The sequence below is a fragment of the Chiloscyllium plagiosum genome, unplaced genomic scaffold (assembly GCF_037043375.1).
Source record: "Chiloscyllium plagiosum isolate Xiang-an unplaced genomic scaffold, Cpla_swu_hap1 HiC_scaffold_19, whole genome shotgun sequence".
Classification (NCBI taxonomy): domain Eukaryota; kingdom Metazoa; phylum Chordata; class Chondrichthyes; order Orectolobiformes; family Hemiscylliidae; genus Chiloscyllium; species Chiloscyllium plagiosum.
The window spans coordinates 46327320-46344558 of record NW_028270157.1 but is presented as its reverse complement, the minus strand read 5'-3'; the positions used below and the strand labels follow the sequence as shown (position 1 = coordinate 46344558).

General features: G+C 41.6%; 1 protein-coding gene across 2 annotated transcripts in view; it reads left to right on the top strand.

The window, feature by feature from the left end:
* Nucleotides 1-13606: 13606 nt before the first annotated feature.
* The window catches only part of LOC122559598 (cystine/glutamate transporter-like), an 80819-nt gene continuing 77186 nt past the window's right edge, over nt 13607-17239 (top strand). Inside the window, exon 1 of one of the 2 annotated variants that reach the window (XR_006314478.2) lies at nt 13607-13978. Coding sequence is in view for 1 of the 2 variants with exons in the window: in XM_043709354.2 (XP_043565289.1) it covers nt 13759-13978 (220 nt within the window). In the remaining variant the exon portion in view is untranslated. The remainder of the gene's footprint in view (nt 13979-17239) is intronic. The other variant, XM_043709354.2, reaches the window with a different exon arrangement.

Sequence of the window (17239 nt, the reverse complement as noted above, 5' to 3'; positions counted from 1 at the left end):
AGGTAATACTACACAGACCCCGAGCTTCCTGAATGATAAAGAAGATAGAAATTAAGTTGAAGAAGAAAAAGTGCGCTTATGACAAGTGTCAAGTAGAAAGTAAAATTGAGAACTGAGGAATATCAATTCAGAGGAGAAGTGAAAAAGCAAAGAAGGAAAGCACATAGGAATTATGAGCAAGGATTGGCACTCAACACAAACAGACATCTCTAAGTCCTCTACTGCAATTAAAGTATTAAAAGAGTGGTTTAAAAAAAGGAGTATAGCTGATTCAGGATTAAAAAAGGATGAATACCTAGATAGGTGGGGATAGAGCCCAAAGAGAGAAACGAAGTTGGACACACAAAAGAACGGCCAACCTTTCCCCAATATCCACTACAAACCCACTGACTCCCACAATTACCTAAATAATAGATTCTCACACCCTGCTTCCTGTGAAGATCCCACCCTATTCTCCCAATTCCTCCATCTCTGTTGCATCTGTTCCAAAGGTGCCAACTCCAACAAGGGAGCATCTGAATTGTTCACCTTCCTTCTCAAGTGAGGTTTTCCCAGTACTTCTGTTGACAGGGGCTTCAGCTGCATCCAACCCATCTCCTGCACATCCGCCCTCACCCACTCTCTTCCCTCCCACAACAGCAATAGGGTTTCCCTTGTCCTTACCTACCATCCCTCCAGCACCAACATTCCGGGCTCATTAGCTGCCATTTCCACCACTTCCAGCGAGATGTCACCACCAGACACATACTCCCCTCCCCTCCCTTGTCCGCCTTCTGCAGGGACCATTTTTCCATTACACCCTGCTCCATTCTTCCTTCACTCCCAACCGCCCACCACAGCCCCACAGGACTTTCCACTGTAATTGCAGAAGGTGTGCAACACTTGTCCATTTACTTCCTCCCTCCTCAGTATCCAAGGGCCCAAACACAACTTCCAGGTGAAGCAACAGTTTACTTGTTCTACACACGATCTAGTCTACTGCATTCTCTGCTCACAATGTGATCTCCCCTACATTAGGCAAACGAAGCGTAGACTGGGTGAGCACTTTGCAGAACATCAACACTCTGGCCGCAAAAAAAGACCCTGAGCTTCCAGTTGCCTGCCATTTTAACACACCACCTGTTCCCTGGCCAACATCTCTGTCTCAGGCTTGCTGCAGGGTTTCAGTGAATGTCAGCACAAGCTGAAGAACAACATCTCATTTTCCGAATAGGAACCCTGGAGCCATCTGGACCCTCAGAAGTGAGTTCAATAACTTTAGGGCTTGAGCTTTCCCATGTCTTTACAGCAAAACCCACATATCAGGGCTTGTTATCACATAGCCTGCTATTACACCCATCCATTGTTAGCCACCAACAGTTCCCCCATTAACAGCTATTCACCCTCCTTGTCAGATTGTTATCAACTCCTTTGTCTGTCCAACGGTTTTTCTCTCTCTTTGGGCTCTATCCCCACCTATCATTTACTCCTTATTCCCTCCCCACACCCTATCGTCTGCATATCAACTAACATTTTTCTAGATATCAGCAGTTCTGAGGAAGGGTCACTCAACCCAAATGTTAACACTGATTTCTCTCCACATATGCTGCTGGACCTGCTGTGTTAAATGAATACTTTGCATCTGTCTTTACCTAAGAGAGAGATGCCACACAGGTTATTATAACAGAGGAGGGAACTCAGGGACTAGAAGGATTCAAAATCGGTAGGGCAGAAATATGGTTTGTAGCAGAGTTTTCCAGGGATCGGTATTAGGGCCACTCCTTTTCCTGATATATATTAGTGATCTGGATCTTGGTATTTGGGTGAGGAAGGACGGTGCAGGGATCTGGGTGCATATGTACGTATGTAATAGATCATTGAAAGTGGCAGGACAGGCAGAGATGGCAGTAAATAAAGTATGTGGTGTTCTCAGGTAAGCCCAAGGATTTGGTGCTCTGTTGAAAAAAGCATGTTGAATCAGCATGTTATATCATTCTATTTCAGAATTAATCCCTAATAAATACTTTATGTTCAAATGTTTCATCTTGATTCATGAAGTTGAAAAGAAATTCACATCCGTCCCTGTCTTATTCATTATTATTGGCATTTGATCAACAGCAATATAGCTCTTAAATTTATTTAAAATGTGGTATCTTAAAAATGGCTCTTAATATTGCCAAACTCTGTACTACTCCACACCCTTCTCACTATCACTGCTGTCACATTTATCTTAGAGGTATTTATAATGTATACAGACAGAAAAGAAAACAGTGCTTGATTCTGGAAAATTGTAGCAGCATAAACAAACTTTTTTAAATGTCAACTATATTACTGTAAAAATATTTCAGTACTTGCACGCAGATTTCAGACTTGGCTTTAGATAACATCTCTTCTTTTACTACTCTTTGAGTAAGTGGACATTCTACTGTTTAATTTTAAAAACATTGACACTTTTTCTCCAGAGCTTTACAGATTTTTAACTGGCATTCTCTCTGTGTGTGTTCTTTGAACACTGTAAACTGCATCTGACCTTTAGCTGTGGTGCAGCCTTCTGAACTATTGTAGCTGTACTGACAAGCAATCCTTCTGTTTTTCCACTTCCTTTCACCCCACCTTACAGTTTCTTAGATTGGAATGCACCATCTTTGTTCTCCTTAATTAACTTGTACAGCTTTCTTGTAAGATCTATCACCACCTACAAACTGCTGTCATCTCTGAGCTAACCTTAGTTTTGAGTAAACAAGTATGGCAAGCTGTTATTACTCTCCTCGCCGTTAGTTGGTGCTATTTTTCAAGAACTTAATACTTCATAAATAAGTGCACAGAGCAGAGACCTAAGTTCGCCAATTATAGGCATTGTTGTGTTTTCCTACAGAGGTTCTCTATAATTTTTGCTTCTGATACACCTTTTCCATGTTTTAAAAGATTCACAGAAACCCCTTCACAACACAAAAATTTGTAAAATGTATTTAACCTATTTCTTTTTTGATGTAAAGCTGCTAGGTTTGTTCAACTGGGGCTCTGCACATCACAAGGTACAAAAGTATTGAAGAGACAATCTCACAACATCAGAGAATGAAGACAATGCCAGAGCACATATAGCTACAAATGGACAAGTGAAGATGTTGGCCACCAAATGATTAGCTTTCTGTTATGTCTTCAGAAAGGTAGCAAGATTAATGCATTGAAACAAAAGAATATCCATTGCACAGAGCGAGACATTCAAGAGCTGTGGGCAAGAACTTAAGTTCACAGACAAAAGGAAACATGCTACAAAAAGTTCAAAGTGCAGAGTTTGTGAAATAGATGTGCAGAACAATGAAACAAGATAACAAATATGTTATCGAAGACATGGCAAATAAAAAGTAAAAAGAACAAACACATCCATACCCTTGAAGAGAATACTGAGTTTCCAGCACAGAATGGGCATAGGAGCCACAAACCAGTAGGAGATGGCTGGATGTAACAGTTTCCAAATGAAAGAAATTTATGCAATCCTTCAGATTGGTAAAAGAGAGAGAAATAAGTCACAGCTGCTTTGAGAAGCTGAAGGTTTATTTTGGAGCACAGAGTAATATCATCAAACTCAAGGTACATCAGAACTTCTTTCCTGGAAATTAGAAAGAAAATGTTAACTGAAGGAAAGATGCTCCAAAACCAAGTATTGGCATCTTTATGGTGTATGGTGGAACTGAGAGTTGACTGTTCAACAACCTATGAAGGACACAGTAAGGAAAGATGTTCACTATATCGATGTTCTATGTCACTGAAACAGTTGGTGCTGTGAACGTGACATTGACCAGTTGTGAAAAGTGCAACTTTTGTCAGTAAACCATGAGGTGAAGGAGGCATCACTGAGGATTAGAAGTAGCACATTCATTGAAAAGCACCCTCTGATCACATGTGGAAATTGTGGCACAAATACTCCAAGGGTGTTATGATTAGGTAGAACTTCATTCTGACTCTTTCTCAACAGAATTGTGGGTATCCCTAACCACATGGACTGCAGAGGTTCAGGGAGTCAGCTCACTCCATCTTCTTCAGGGTAGTTAGAAATAGGCAATAATTGCTGGCCTCACCCATGTCCCGTGAGCAAACAAAAAATATGGTTGGATGCATTAAAGATTTTGAGAATCACATCACAGTGATGAAACCAAGACTAGTTCCTTTTACAGCATCATAAATTGATTATGAATCACAAATCTTAAGGACACTACATGCCAATTTGCTCTGCATAAGTAATATGCAATTCTTTTTAAGCCATTTAATTTGATTTGCTACATTTTCAAGTTATATAAAGAATGACTACACATCCTTCTCCTCAAACTTTGATAGGGCCTGTACAAATGTAAACATTCCTTACTGCATTTTAGATTATGGCTAGGGTTTTTGTCATCATAACTCTCTTCTGCATTAGAGGTTTCTTTTTAAATTTCCATCCTCCTAAGCCAATATTCTTAGAATCAATTCCCTCTTTCCATCCCAACACTTTCCCACAGCCCCATGTAACCTTCTCCTGCAATTGCACAAGGTGTAACACCTGCCCATTTACTTCCTCTCACCTCACTATCCAAGGCCCCAAACACACCTGCCAGGTGAAGCAATCCTCTACCTGCACTTCATTCAATCTAGTCTACTGCATTTGCTGCTCACAACATGATATCCTCTACACTGGGGATACGAAACATACACTGGGTGACCACTTTGCAGAATGTCTACATTCTGACAACAAAAAAAAACCTTGAGCTTCCTATTGCCTGCCACTTCAACATACATCATGTTCTTTGGCCAACCTTTCCATCTCAGCCTTGCCGCGATGCTCCAACAAAGTTCATCTCAAGGTGACAGAACAACACCTTATTTTTGGGGGGTAGCTCTGCAGCCTTCTGGGCTTAATATCAAGTTCAACAATTTTAGGTCTTGAGCAGCTTTCCTCATGTCTTTTGCCTAACCCCACACACCAGGCCTTGTTATCACATAGGCTATTACCACACATATTGTCCCCAGTAGCAGCTATTCATTTTCCCAGGCTGACCTTTATCCACTCCTTCATCTGTCCAACTGTTTTCCCTCTCTTTGGATTCCACTTCTTATCTCCATCTATTACTCCTCTCCATCACCAACCCTGTTGAGTGCATAAATACCAACCTTTTCCTAGCAGTTCTGAGAAAGTGTCACTGGACCCAAAATGTTAACTCTCCTTTCTCTCCACAGCTGCTTCAAGAACTGTTGAGCTTTTCCAGCAATTTCTGTTTTTGTTCCCTCTCTTTATCCTTTTCTCTGTTCTGATTATCTAGTTTCAGCCTCTTAAATATTCTTCACCTCTCTTTTTCCTCAAGTTCAAGTTGTTTCATCTCCAATTCTATCCTTTTTAATTTCAATGTCTTTTTCCTTCTTCATCTCTCCCTTTGTGTTCAAGCTGCTTTATTTGGAACTTAAAGCAACAACTGATGACATATGGCTTGGATTAACTGGTCTTTGTTGCATTTTGACAATCATTTAATATTAATATTTTAAATATTTTTACATGCTAGATCTTGCAAGAAATTCCACCATTAGCTCCTTCATCAATTCTACAACCTTAGCCTGAGTTAAATCTTGTAAACTAGTCAGGGATATCTCTTCTAATAAATGCAAAACAATGCATATTCCTCCCTTTGCAGGATAGTTTTAGTTATTCCGTTGTCATTTTTTTAACAGCATACAAAATCTGCTAACTGTCATTTTGTCATGGTATCAACTAATCAACTAATCTTACCCCACATCCAATCTCAAATTATCTGTACTGAGAGATCTCAGACGAGCCCTAAACCTCTTGTCAGCATCCCTTTGGAAAGAATGCAATGGAAATCATTTCTATTAGTCACCACAATGTAATCTGCACAGACAATACAGTTACTTGTTGGTTAAATTGTCTGATTTTGACCACTATCTAAGTAAAAGATAACTCATGCCAGGTTTCCTCAATAAACAAAAAAAACCAGAATGTACTTTTGGTAACAAACCTATTTAACAGTCGCAGAATGAATTATTTGCTGTCAATATGCAATTTTAAGCCATATCACTTTAAATCCAAATTCACACGCATTAATTTACAATTAACCCAGACAATGCGGACAGTTCTGCGCAAGTGTCAAGTGTAGAAAACATAAAATGAATAAATTCTGTATATCAAGAGTCCAAACTAATAGGGTGGACTCTAAATGCCAACTCGAGGACACCTCTTCCTACTGTCCCCTCGACCATAACCCCACCCCCCCATCACCAAACCATCATCTCCCAGACCATACAGAACCTCATCACCTCAGGAGATCTCCCACCCACAGCTTCCAACCTAATAGTCCGGGAACCCCACACTGCCCGGTTCTACCTCCTTCCCAAGATCCACAAGCCTGACCACCCTGGCCGACCCATTGTCTCAGCATGCTCCTGCCCCACTGAACTCATCTCTACCTACCTCAACACTGTCCTATCCCCACTAGTCCAGGAACTCCCCACATATATTCGAGACACCACCCACGCCCTCCACCTCCTTCAAGACTTCAGTTTCCCCGGCCCCCAACGCCTCATCTTCACCATGGATATCCAATCCCTCTACATCTCCATCCACCATGACCAGGGCCTCCAAGCCCTCCGTTTTGTCCTCTCCAGACGTCACCAACAGTACCCTTCCACCGACACTCTCATTCGTTTGGCCGAACTGGTCCTCACCCTTAACAATTTCTCCTTTGAATCCTCCCACTTCCTCCAGACCAAAGGGGTAGCCATGGGCACATGTCTGGGTCCCAGCTATGCCTGTCTCTTTGTTGGCTACGTAGAGCAGTTGATCTTCCGTAATTACACTGGCACCACTCCCCACCTCTTCCTCCGCTACATTGATGACTGCATTGGCGCCACCTCGTGCTCCCGCGAGGAGGTTGAGCAATTCATCAACTTCACCAACACATTCCACCCTGACTTTAAATTTACCTGGACCATCTCTGACACCTCCCTCCCCTTCCTGGACCTCTCCATCTCCATTAGTGACGACCGACTTGACACTGACACTTTTTACAAACCCACCGACTCCCACAGCTACCTGGATTACACCTCTTCCCACCCTACCTCTTGCAAAAATGCCATCCCGTATTCCCAATTCCTCCGCCTCCGCCGTATCTGCTCCCAGGAGGACCAGTTCCACCACAGAACACACCAGATGGCCTCCTTCTTTAGAGACCGCAATTTCCCTTCCCACGTGGTTAAAGATGCCCTCCAACGCATCTCGTCCACATCCCACACCTCCGCCCTCAGACCCCACCCCTCCAACCGTAACAAGGACAGAACACCCCTGGTGCTCACCTTCCACCCTATCAACCTTCACATAAACCAAATCATCCGTCGACATTTCCGCCACCTCCAAAAAGACCCCACCACCAGGGATATATTTCCATCCCCACCCCTTTCCGCCTTCCGCAAAGACTGTTCCCTCTGTGACTACCTGGTCAGGTCCACGCCCCCCCTACAACCCACTCTCCCATCCTGGCACTTTCCCCTGCCACCACAGGAACTGTAAAACCTGCGCCCACACCTCCTCCCTCACCTCTATCCAAGGCCCTAAAGGAGCCTTCCACATCTATCAAAGTTTTACTTGCACATCCACTAATATCATTTATTGTGTCCGTTGGTCCTGATGCGGTCTCCTCTATGTTGGGGAGACTGGACCCCTCCTAGCAGAGTGCTTTAGGGAACATCTCCGGGACACCTGCACTAATCAACCACACCGCCCCGTGGCCCAACATTTCAACTCCCCCTCCCACTCTGCCGAGGACATGGAGGTCCTGGGCCTCCTTCACCGCCGCTCCCTCACCACCAGGCGCCTGGAGGAAGAATGCCTCATCTTCCGCCTTGGAACACTTCAACCCCAGGGCATCAATGTGGACTTCAACAGTTTCCTCATTTCCCCTTCCCCCACCTCACCCTAATTCCACACTTCCAGCTCCGCACTGTCCCCATGACTTGTCTGGACTTGTCCTACCTGCCTATCTCCTTTTCCACCTATCCACTCCACCCTCTCTTCCCTGACCTATCACCCTTCATCCCCTCCCCCACTCACCCATTGTACTCTATGCTACTTTCTCCCCACCCCCACCCTCCTCTAGCTTATCTCTCCACGAACCAGGCTCACTGCCTTTATTCCTGATGAAGGGCTTTTGCCTGAAACGTCGATTTCGAAGCTCCTTGGATGTTGCCTGAACTGCTGTGCTCTTCCAGCACCACTAATCCAGAATCTGGTTTCCAGCACCACTAATCCAGAATAGGGTGGGCTGACAGTTCTTTACATTTTTGGCAATGATATCACATTGTTGCCAACTGTACAAACTCCTAAGTTTGGTTGCTGGTCAGTTGGAACTAGGTTTTCACTTCACTTAGAAGTTCTCCTTTTCACAGTCTTTAAGCGCTCAGAGGAAGAGAGAGACAGAGAGTGAGACTGGCCTTGGCTTGCAGAATTTCTGGATATTTGAGTGCAAGGGCCCTCTTCATTCTATATTAAAAAAACTGCAACTTAACTTAGAAAGATGTTGAAGGGCAGATGTTTTTAAACCAAAGACACCTGGTGCAAGCACGGCTCACAAAAGTAGCCAATCCAGCTTTTTCAAACATTACATGCTCTGTGAGGCCAGTAAGTGAACAGTGCACTATTGTGATTGTAACAAGGTCAGCCAAGTAGATCGCATAGAATATGAGTTCCCTGAATGGGCTGTTGATCTGGTCCAATTATAGGAGCCTGGGGTGACAGATAAAAAGAGAAGTGTTGGACATTCTGACACTCAGAGCTGACTCTGAGGGACCTGGAACAGTGTCAAGGACTCTCCATGCGTAAATAAAGGGTGACTTGGTAACAGGATACCGGCCCATGTGGAGTTATTTCACACACAGTTCCAATTTTCCTTCAAGTTGTAAAATAAAATTAATACATTCTCTGCTATACTGATACACCAAAATATCAAGGTTGCTAGAAAATCATTGAATTTGTCTTGATATGCATGTTGTATGTCTCTGTGACTCTATGGTACCTGTTTAATTGGCAATATCATCATCCTTGTTAATTTCAAACTTTGCTATAGTCTGTGGAGGGGTTGGACTAGGAAAGGAATCAGTTCATTACTCTACATAGTTGCAACATAGTTGAGAAGTTTTGATAGTTTTATCCAGTACAAGTTCCTTCATACCCCAATAGAGTCATAGAGTCATAGAGATGTACAACATGGAAACAGACCCTTCGGTCCAATCCGTCCATGCCGACCAGATATCCCAACCCAATCTAGTCCCATCTGCCAGCACCCGGCCCATATCCCTCCAAACCCTTCCTATTCATATACCCATCCAAATGCCTCTTAAATGTTGCAATTGTACCAGCCTCCACCACATCCTCTGGCAGCTCATTCCCATACACGTACCACCCTCTGCGTGAAAAAGTTGCCCCTCAGGTCTCTTTTATATCTTTCCCCTCTCATCCTAAACCTATGCCCTCTAGTTCTGGACTCCCCGACCACAGGGAAAAGATTTTGTCTATTTATCCTATCCATGCCCCTCATAATTTTGTAAATCTCTATAAGGTCACCCCTCAGCCTCCGATGCTCCAGGGAAAACAGCCCCAGACTGTTCAGCCTCTCCCTGTAGCTCAGACCCTCCAACCCTGGCAACATCCTTGTAAATCTTTTCTGAACCCTTTCAAGTTTCACAACATCTTTTCAATAGGAAGGAGACCAGAATTGCACGCAATATTCCAACAGTGGCCTAACCAATGTCCTGTACAGCTGCAACGTGACCTCCCAACCCCTGTACTCAATACTCTGACCAATAAAGGAAAGCATACCAAACGCCTTCTTCACTATCCTATCTACCTGCAACTCCACTTTCAAGGAGCTATGAACCTGCACTCCAAGGTCTCTTTGTTCAGCAACACTCCCTAGGACCTTGCCATTAAGTGTATAAACCCTGCTAAGATTTGCTTTCCCAAAATGCAGCACTTCGCATTTATCTGAATTAAATTCCATCTGTCACTTCTCAGCCCATTAGCCCATCTGGTCCAGATCCTGTTGTAATCTGAGGTAACCCTCTTCACTGTCCACTACACTTCCAATTTGGCCAGACAGACTGCAAAACTTTGACAGCTGGCTAATGCAGAAGATGATGAGTGATCAGAGTCATACAAAAGAAGATTCAACAATCTTAAGACAAGTCTCATGGAAGGAGACAAGTTTGTTATTATTATGAAAGATTTGAACCTATTACTTTGCAAAGAATTGAATCTATTACTTTGCTTCACAAAGAACACAGAGCAGCTTTGGTATAATAGTGGAGCTATAGTGTTGACATCCAAAACTCTAATATCAGTTGAGATCAGTTATGTGTGCATTGAAAGAGAATTTTACACATATCTATTTGGGGGCAAGTGCATAATTAAGAGCAATCATTGTCCACTGAAACAAATTTACAAGAAAATCCTGTGTAAACCTCCAGCAAGATTACAGAAGTTTCTCTTGAAACCTCAAACTTACAATGTCACCCTGAAATACACAGAAGAGAAGCAGAAAGAGAAATAGTTCTCGTAAATGCCCTCTCTTCAGTTGTCAATACAGGAGATATACAGAAGCAAAGATTTAGGTATAAAGATTCATCACTTAAAACTGAGTTAACTTAGAGATGGGACCAACAAAGACAAAGAGTTACTGAAGCTTGCTTAGTAAGTGATCCAAGAATGGCCCATTACGATACAGTAAGCATAACCAACAATACAGACGCAATGGCCTATTACAGATGACATCTCACTAGATAATGATGTTCTGTTGGCTTGATTCAGAATAATCAGACCTGAATGATGAAAGAGAAACTTCTCCAGAAGCTAACCAAAAAATATGTGAATCAAGAAACATAAACTCAGGGTCAAATCAGCTATTTATTGGGTAGCATCAACAGAAACATCAAAAATGATGACTACATGCAATGTAACCTAGAGGCCAGGCATCTGCAGATGATGTTGCTTCTGCTACGAGCCTGGAGATGGGTGAACCCATAGATTTTTCATACATCTGGCTGTTGAATGTGAAGTGCATCGTCAAGCACAGGTCCAGTAGTGTGGGTGTGTAGTCCTTGTTGATTGGTTTCCCATCATGTCATCCCATCTGTTTGTCTAGGAGGCTATCTTTCTGGCTAAGATTCTGTCAATTGAGGTAAACAGCACCGTTGCATAATAGCAGAAGCAGCTTCAAGTGCAGATTCCAGCAGACGAACAATGTGACAAGTACATGCCATGACCTAATACACTAGCCACACTATCTTATATAAAAAAGTCTCAGAACTGACAGCCAGACTCCTCTAACCACTTAGATTTATGACAGGACATAAACCGACAGCCACGCTCAGAGTACAACTCACCAGAACAAAAGACTCAATACTCAACATGTGCAGAACAAGCATGATGTACAAGAGACTGCACAAAACGCTATATAGGCCAAATAGGCAGACAACTAGCGATCCACATTATGAACACCACTGGTGACAAAATGCCACGACCAGCTATCCCTAGGGTCTATACACACAGACAACAATGACCACAAATTTGAGTAGGACATTTGTTCATGTTAGGTTTCAAATGATTTCAAAGGTTGTATGCCAGTGACAATGGAGCGAATAAACAATATTCTTGCCTATATTTAGTACTTTTGATAACCACCTCTGAATGGTTCATGGATACATGTGGAAACCTTTGCTTTAAAATATTGATCTTGAAATATGAACACACAAGTGGTGAATGTGTTTGGACAATGAAGTGGATGAACACTTTAATTAAGATTTGGAAGAAATAAATTAAATATGAACAATTTGTGAAGAGCATAACTTTAAGCCATTGGGACTGCATCACATTTGCTCTAAGTCAGTGCTATGGAACAGAGATGTCAGTCTGCTGTATCTCCACAAACATTAAGAAAAATATGCACTTACCAAACATTGAGAGTATTCCGCAAGCCAACCAGATCACCAAGGATGTACCGACATTGCCAGAATTCATCAGAACTCCTTTAGGTGAAATAAATATACCGCTGCCTATTATTGTACCAATTAAAAATGACACAGATCTCAACAAGCTAACCTTCTTTCTCAAAAACACAGCTTGCTCCTTAGACTCAGTTATAATCTTAACACTTTCTGAAGAACTTCCCATGATTTTAAAGATAAATCATTTCAGAAGGTGAGTTGGTGAAATTTGAAAAAGAAATCTTTTAACCTTCCTTCTGTTAAGTATCTTCTTGAATAAAATATCTTGCTCATGCCCGAAACGTCGATTCTCCTGCTCCTTGGATGCTGCATGACCTGCTGCGCTTTTCCAGCAACATATTTTCAGCTCTGATCTCCAGCATCTACAGTCCTCACTTTCTCCAATAAGAAGACAAGCCAAACTGAGGACAGCCAGAGAATTTCCAGAAGCATGGCGTTCACCCATGGATCCATCAATAAACACATTGACTTAGACCCACTACACCGACCACTGCAATGAACAACCAGAACTGGCAACTGGAAGTAGCAGGAACGAAACCAAATAAATTCCAACTGAAACAGTTCAGCAGCACTTCACAGGAGGCTCTACAGCACCAAGGATGTCACCTAGAAAGGGGATGAAATGTCAAATATTCCTAAAATAGCCAAGTGGTGGCAAAAGACTACAGGTTTGCAAGTGAAATTATTCAAAATACAAGATGGGGTAATACATAACATCAGTGGTGCATGGAACCTTGGAGTGGCTGCAAACAGAAGCAGTGACGCAGTTTAGAGGGAATATTGCTGGTGCCTTGTCCTCTGTTTATCCCTCAATGAATATCACAGAAACAGATTATCTGGCCATTATCACATTGCTGGTTGTAGGAATCTGCTGTGCACAACTTAGTTGCTGTGTTTCCCATTAGGTTACATCCCAACTATGACTCCACTTCAAAAGGACATTGGCATGTACAAAGGTCATGGAAAGTGCTGTATGAATGCAAGTCTTATTTTTTTATTATGATATGGAGATACCGGTCTGGACTGGTGTGTACAAAGTTAAACATCACACAACACAGGTCATAGACCACTTGATGAAGGAGCTCCGAAAGCTAGTGCTTCCAATTAAACCTGTTGGACTATAACCTGGTGTTGTGTGATTTTTAACTTCTTTTTATTAACATACTTTTGAAAGGAGAACAAATGTTATCTTAAAGAAATGGCTAAGTAGTCACAAGTGTGATGTACTGCTGTTGTCCATGTTTCAGCTGAGTATCACAGAACAACAGAAAAAGAAAGAAAGCTGGGAGTTGGTCTCAGTATTGGAACACTCTAGCTTAAATGTTATTAATGACAGCGTAACGTTTCTGTTATTATTTTGCATTCCTTTTGAGTAAGTGGTAAAAGGTTCACCTGGTTAATTTTTACTTGCTATTTGTGTATTACATGAGTTTCTGTGCTATAGCTGTCAAACCTTATTGCAAAAATTAATTCTTATTCGTTTAGTTTTCTTTTGGAAAGTTGTTGGCTTCATTCCACCATTTTTTTTGTCTTTTTGGGAATTCTTGCCAAACTGCAGCTGATTTAAATGAGCTTCACGTTTACCATTTCTTTCAGTTGACAGAGTGGAGGGACCGAAGGTTTTGTTCTCTGCAAAGAAAAGATATTTTATTCAAGAAGATACTTAACAGTAGGAAGGTTAAAAGATTTCTTTTTCAAATTTCACCAACTCACCTTCTGAAGTGATTTATCTTTAAAATCATGGGAAGTTCTTCAGAAAGTGTTAAGATTATAACTGAGTCTAAGGAGCAAGCTGTGTTTTTGAGAAAGAAGGTTAGCTTGTTGAGATCTGTGTCATTTTTAATTGGTACAATAATAGGCAGCGGTATATTTATTTCACCTAAAGGAGTTCTGATGAATTCTGGCAATGTCGGTACATCCCTGGTGATCTGGTTGGCTTGCGGAATACTCTCAATGTTTGGTAAGTGCATATTTTTCTTAATGTTTGTGGAGATACAGCAGACTGACATCTCTGTTCCATAGCACTGACTTAGAGCAAATGTGATGCAGTCCCAATGGCTTAAAGTTACGCTCTTCACAAATTGTTCATATTTAATTTATTTCTTCCAAATCTTATTTAAAGTGTTCATCCACTTCATTGTCCAAACACATTCACCACTTGTGTGTTCATATTTCAAGATCAATATTTTAAAGCAAATGTTTCCACATGTATCCATGAACCATTCAGAGGTGGTTATCAAAAGTACTAAATATAGGCAAGAATATTGTTTATTTGCTCCATTGTCACTGGCATACAACCTTTGAAATCATTTGAAACCTAACATGAACAATAGCTGAAGACCACACTGTGTTATGATGTGTATCTGAGGAAGATTTCAAATATTTTAAAATGTATTGAAGATAGAAATTACAATTTATGAAATGGGTTTCAACAAAATGTTTAAAGTATTGGAACATGAGATTCAGATCAGAACCCCTCCTGAGATTAATGCCTCTTGAAGTTGCTGCTGAATATGTAACCCACATAGCAAACCAGCTGGAAATGGGAACTCATCCCCTGTGAGTACTGAAAATCACCAAATGTGTCCTTTCATGATATCACACAGCCCCATTGACTAATATTCTGGATCAGTGGTGCTGGAAGAGCACAGCAATTCAGGCAGCATCCGAAAAGCTTCGAAATCGACGTTTCGGGCAAAAGCCCTTCATCAGGTTTCCTGATGAAGGGCTTTTGCCCGAAACGTCGATTTCGAAGCTTTTCGGATGCTGCCTGAATTGCTGTGCTCTTCCAGCACCACTGATCTAGAATCTGGTTTCCAGCATCTGCAGTCATTGTTTTTACCCCATTGACTAATATGCCTATTTGCAACATGTAGATAATGCAAGTCCATTCAACAAATTTTCATTTGACTCATTAAAAATAAAATATTCAGCTGCAAGATGGGCTGGTGCTGGCACTCCTGTAAAGGCTAGGCATCCAGGTTCCAAGTAAGGTGACTTCTGAAGAATTTCTGCTTTAGTAGATCTCTATAAATACTGCAGCTTTCATTTGAAGGGACTGTGGAGAATTCCTGGAATTAACAGGGAGTGTTGCTGCATTCTCACAACGATGGGCAGAGGATTTGGTTATCTGTTCGCACAAAGGCTGCAGCAGTTATCGGGGTAGCGGTGGCTGTGCCTTTGAGTTGGTCATTTAACAGAGAGATGGAGCAGTGGCTAAGGAAAGGACAAGCTATGTGCAATGCACTCATGCTCCTTGAAGCCGAACTGCTCTGTTGTTCTTCTCAGTGACAAAAGGATGTCTGGCAGCCTTGCCAATGCACACCAAGCACCTGAATGTGTGCATTCACCAGTGTTTTCCTGTACCCATCAAGTTCCCCTAATTGTACCTGCAAATTTTCTGCCTTTGCCTTAATGAGACTGGGAGCAAGTAACTCGTGAACTCTCACTGCCATACCTAAAAAATGGGAACAATTGTCAAGAAATTACAGAAGTTCATAATTAAAGGTAGAGTAAGTAATCTTTTGAAACTGCTCAGCTGATCAGAAAGAGCCAGCATGGATTTAGAAAAGGGAGTCCTGCCTGATTTTTTTCAGAGTTGACTAAAATTACAGACAGGGAATGGATCTTATTTAAATGGGGTTTCAGAAGGTATTTATAAGAGATTGTTCACTGAAGTTGAAGCTATGAAATTGAAGGTAAATTATTAACCAGGTTCAGCGACTGACTCACTGACTCAGTTAATGAGCAGGTTATAACTGACTTTATATAACAAAATTCCACAAGCAGCTGTATTTGGCTGGAAATATAAAATTATAAAAATGGATGAATAGATAAAGTGGCCAGCAATGGTGAAATGGAATTCAACATGGGCAAACTAAGGCCAAACACTTTGGATAGAAGGATAGGACAGAATACCTTTTAATTGTGAAAAACTGGAAACAGTGAACTATCCACTGAGACTTGAAAATCCATGTACATAGACTATTAAATGTCATGAACAGGTACAGAAGGTAAAATAAAGGCAAGTGTAATGATAGATTTTTTTTATTTAGAGAACTTGAACATAAGTCATATTTCAGCTTTCTAAAACCCTGGTTAGACCACACCTGTAAGCCATTCTGAGCACCATATATTTGGATGAATGGAATGATCATGAAAAAAGTGCAATTTAGATTAATGAGATTGGTTACCAAGAATTGGCTTAGGATAACATTACACAAGTACAAATTGAGTTCCCTTACCAAAAGGTTAAGAGATAATTTCATCTGAATTTTTCAGCTATTATAGGGAACTTATATGATTGAGGAGCCCAGGATGAGCAGGTGTAACCCAGACCTCAGAGCCAGATCTTTCAGGAGTAAAATTAGGAAACACTTCTATATGCAAAGGCTGGTTCGACTGCAAACATCAATTGATGCTGTTAACAATTGTTAATTTTAAAACTGAGATTGCTAGTAGTGGCACAGTGGCTCAGTGGTTAGCACTGCTGCCTCACAGCATCAGATCCATGCTCTATTCCAGCCTTGGGTGACTGTCTGTATGGAGTTTGCACATTCACCCCGTGTCTATTGGGTTTCCTCTGGGTGCTCCGGTTTCCTCCCACAATCCAAAGATGTGCAGGTTAGGTGAATTGGCCATGCTAAATTGCTCATACTCTTCAGGGATGTGTAGGCTAGGTGAATTAGTCAGGGGTAAATATAGGGTAGGGGGGTGGGTCTGGGTGGGTAACTCTTCGGAGAGTCGGTGTGGACTTGTTGGGCCGAAGGGCCTTTTCCACTCTGTAGGGATTCTAATTCTAAATTCTAACCCAAAGATATTATTTGATATGGGTTAAAGACCAGTAGAAAAAATGTGGTCAAATATCAATCTTGATCTGATTGAACAACCTCCTCCTGTCAGTATCTCTCAATATAACCATTTAATGGTTCATATCCTGAGAACCAGGAAGGCACAGGCATGCTTAATTGTCAGTTATGTCAGCCAGTTCCCCAGAAAGGGAAGGAGCCTGATATTCAGCTCTTGTCCTGGAGATCTTTAACTGATACAAAGACATATGGTCTAGCACAGTGCACCAATACATTTTCACTGGGTGACATTGCATGAAAAAACATCTATTATTCCCACATCTGTTTTCGTGTGCGGTCATCATTTAAAGGTTTGCGATAAATTAAGTTGAATTGCTTTAGAGTGAGGTAAGTGCAGTAGAGTGAGGGGACAC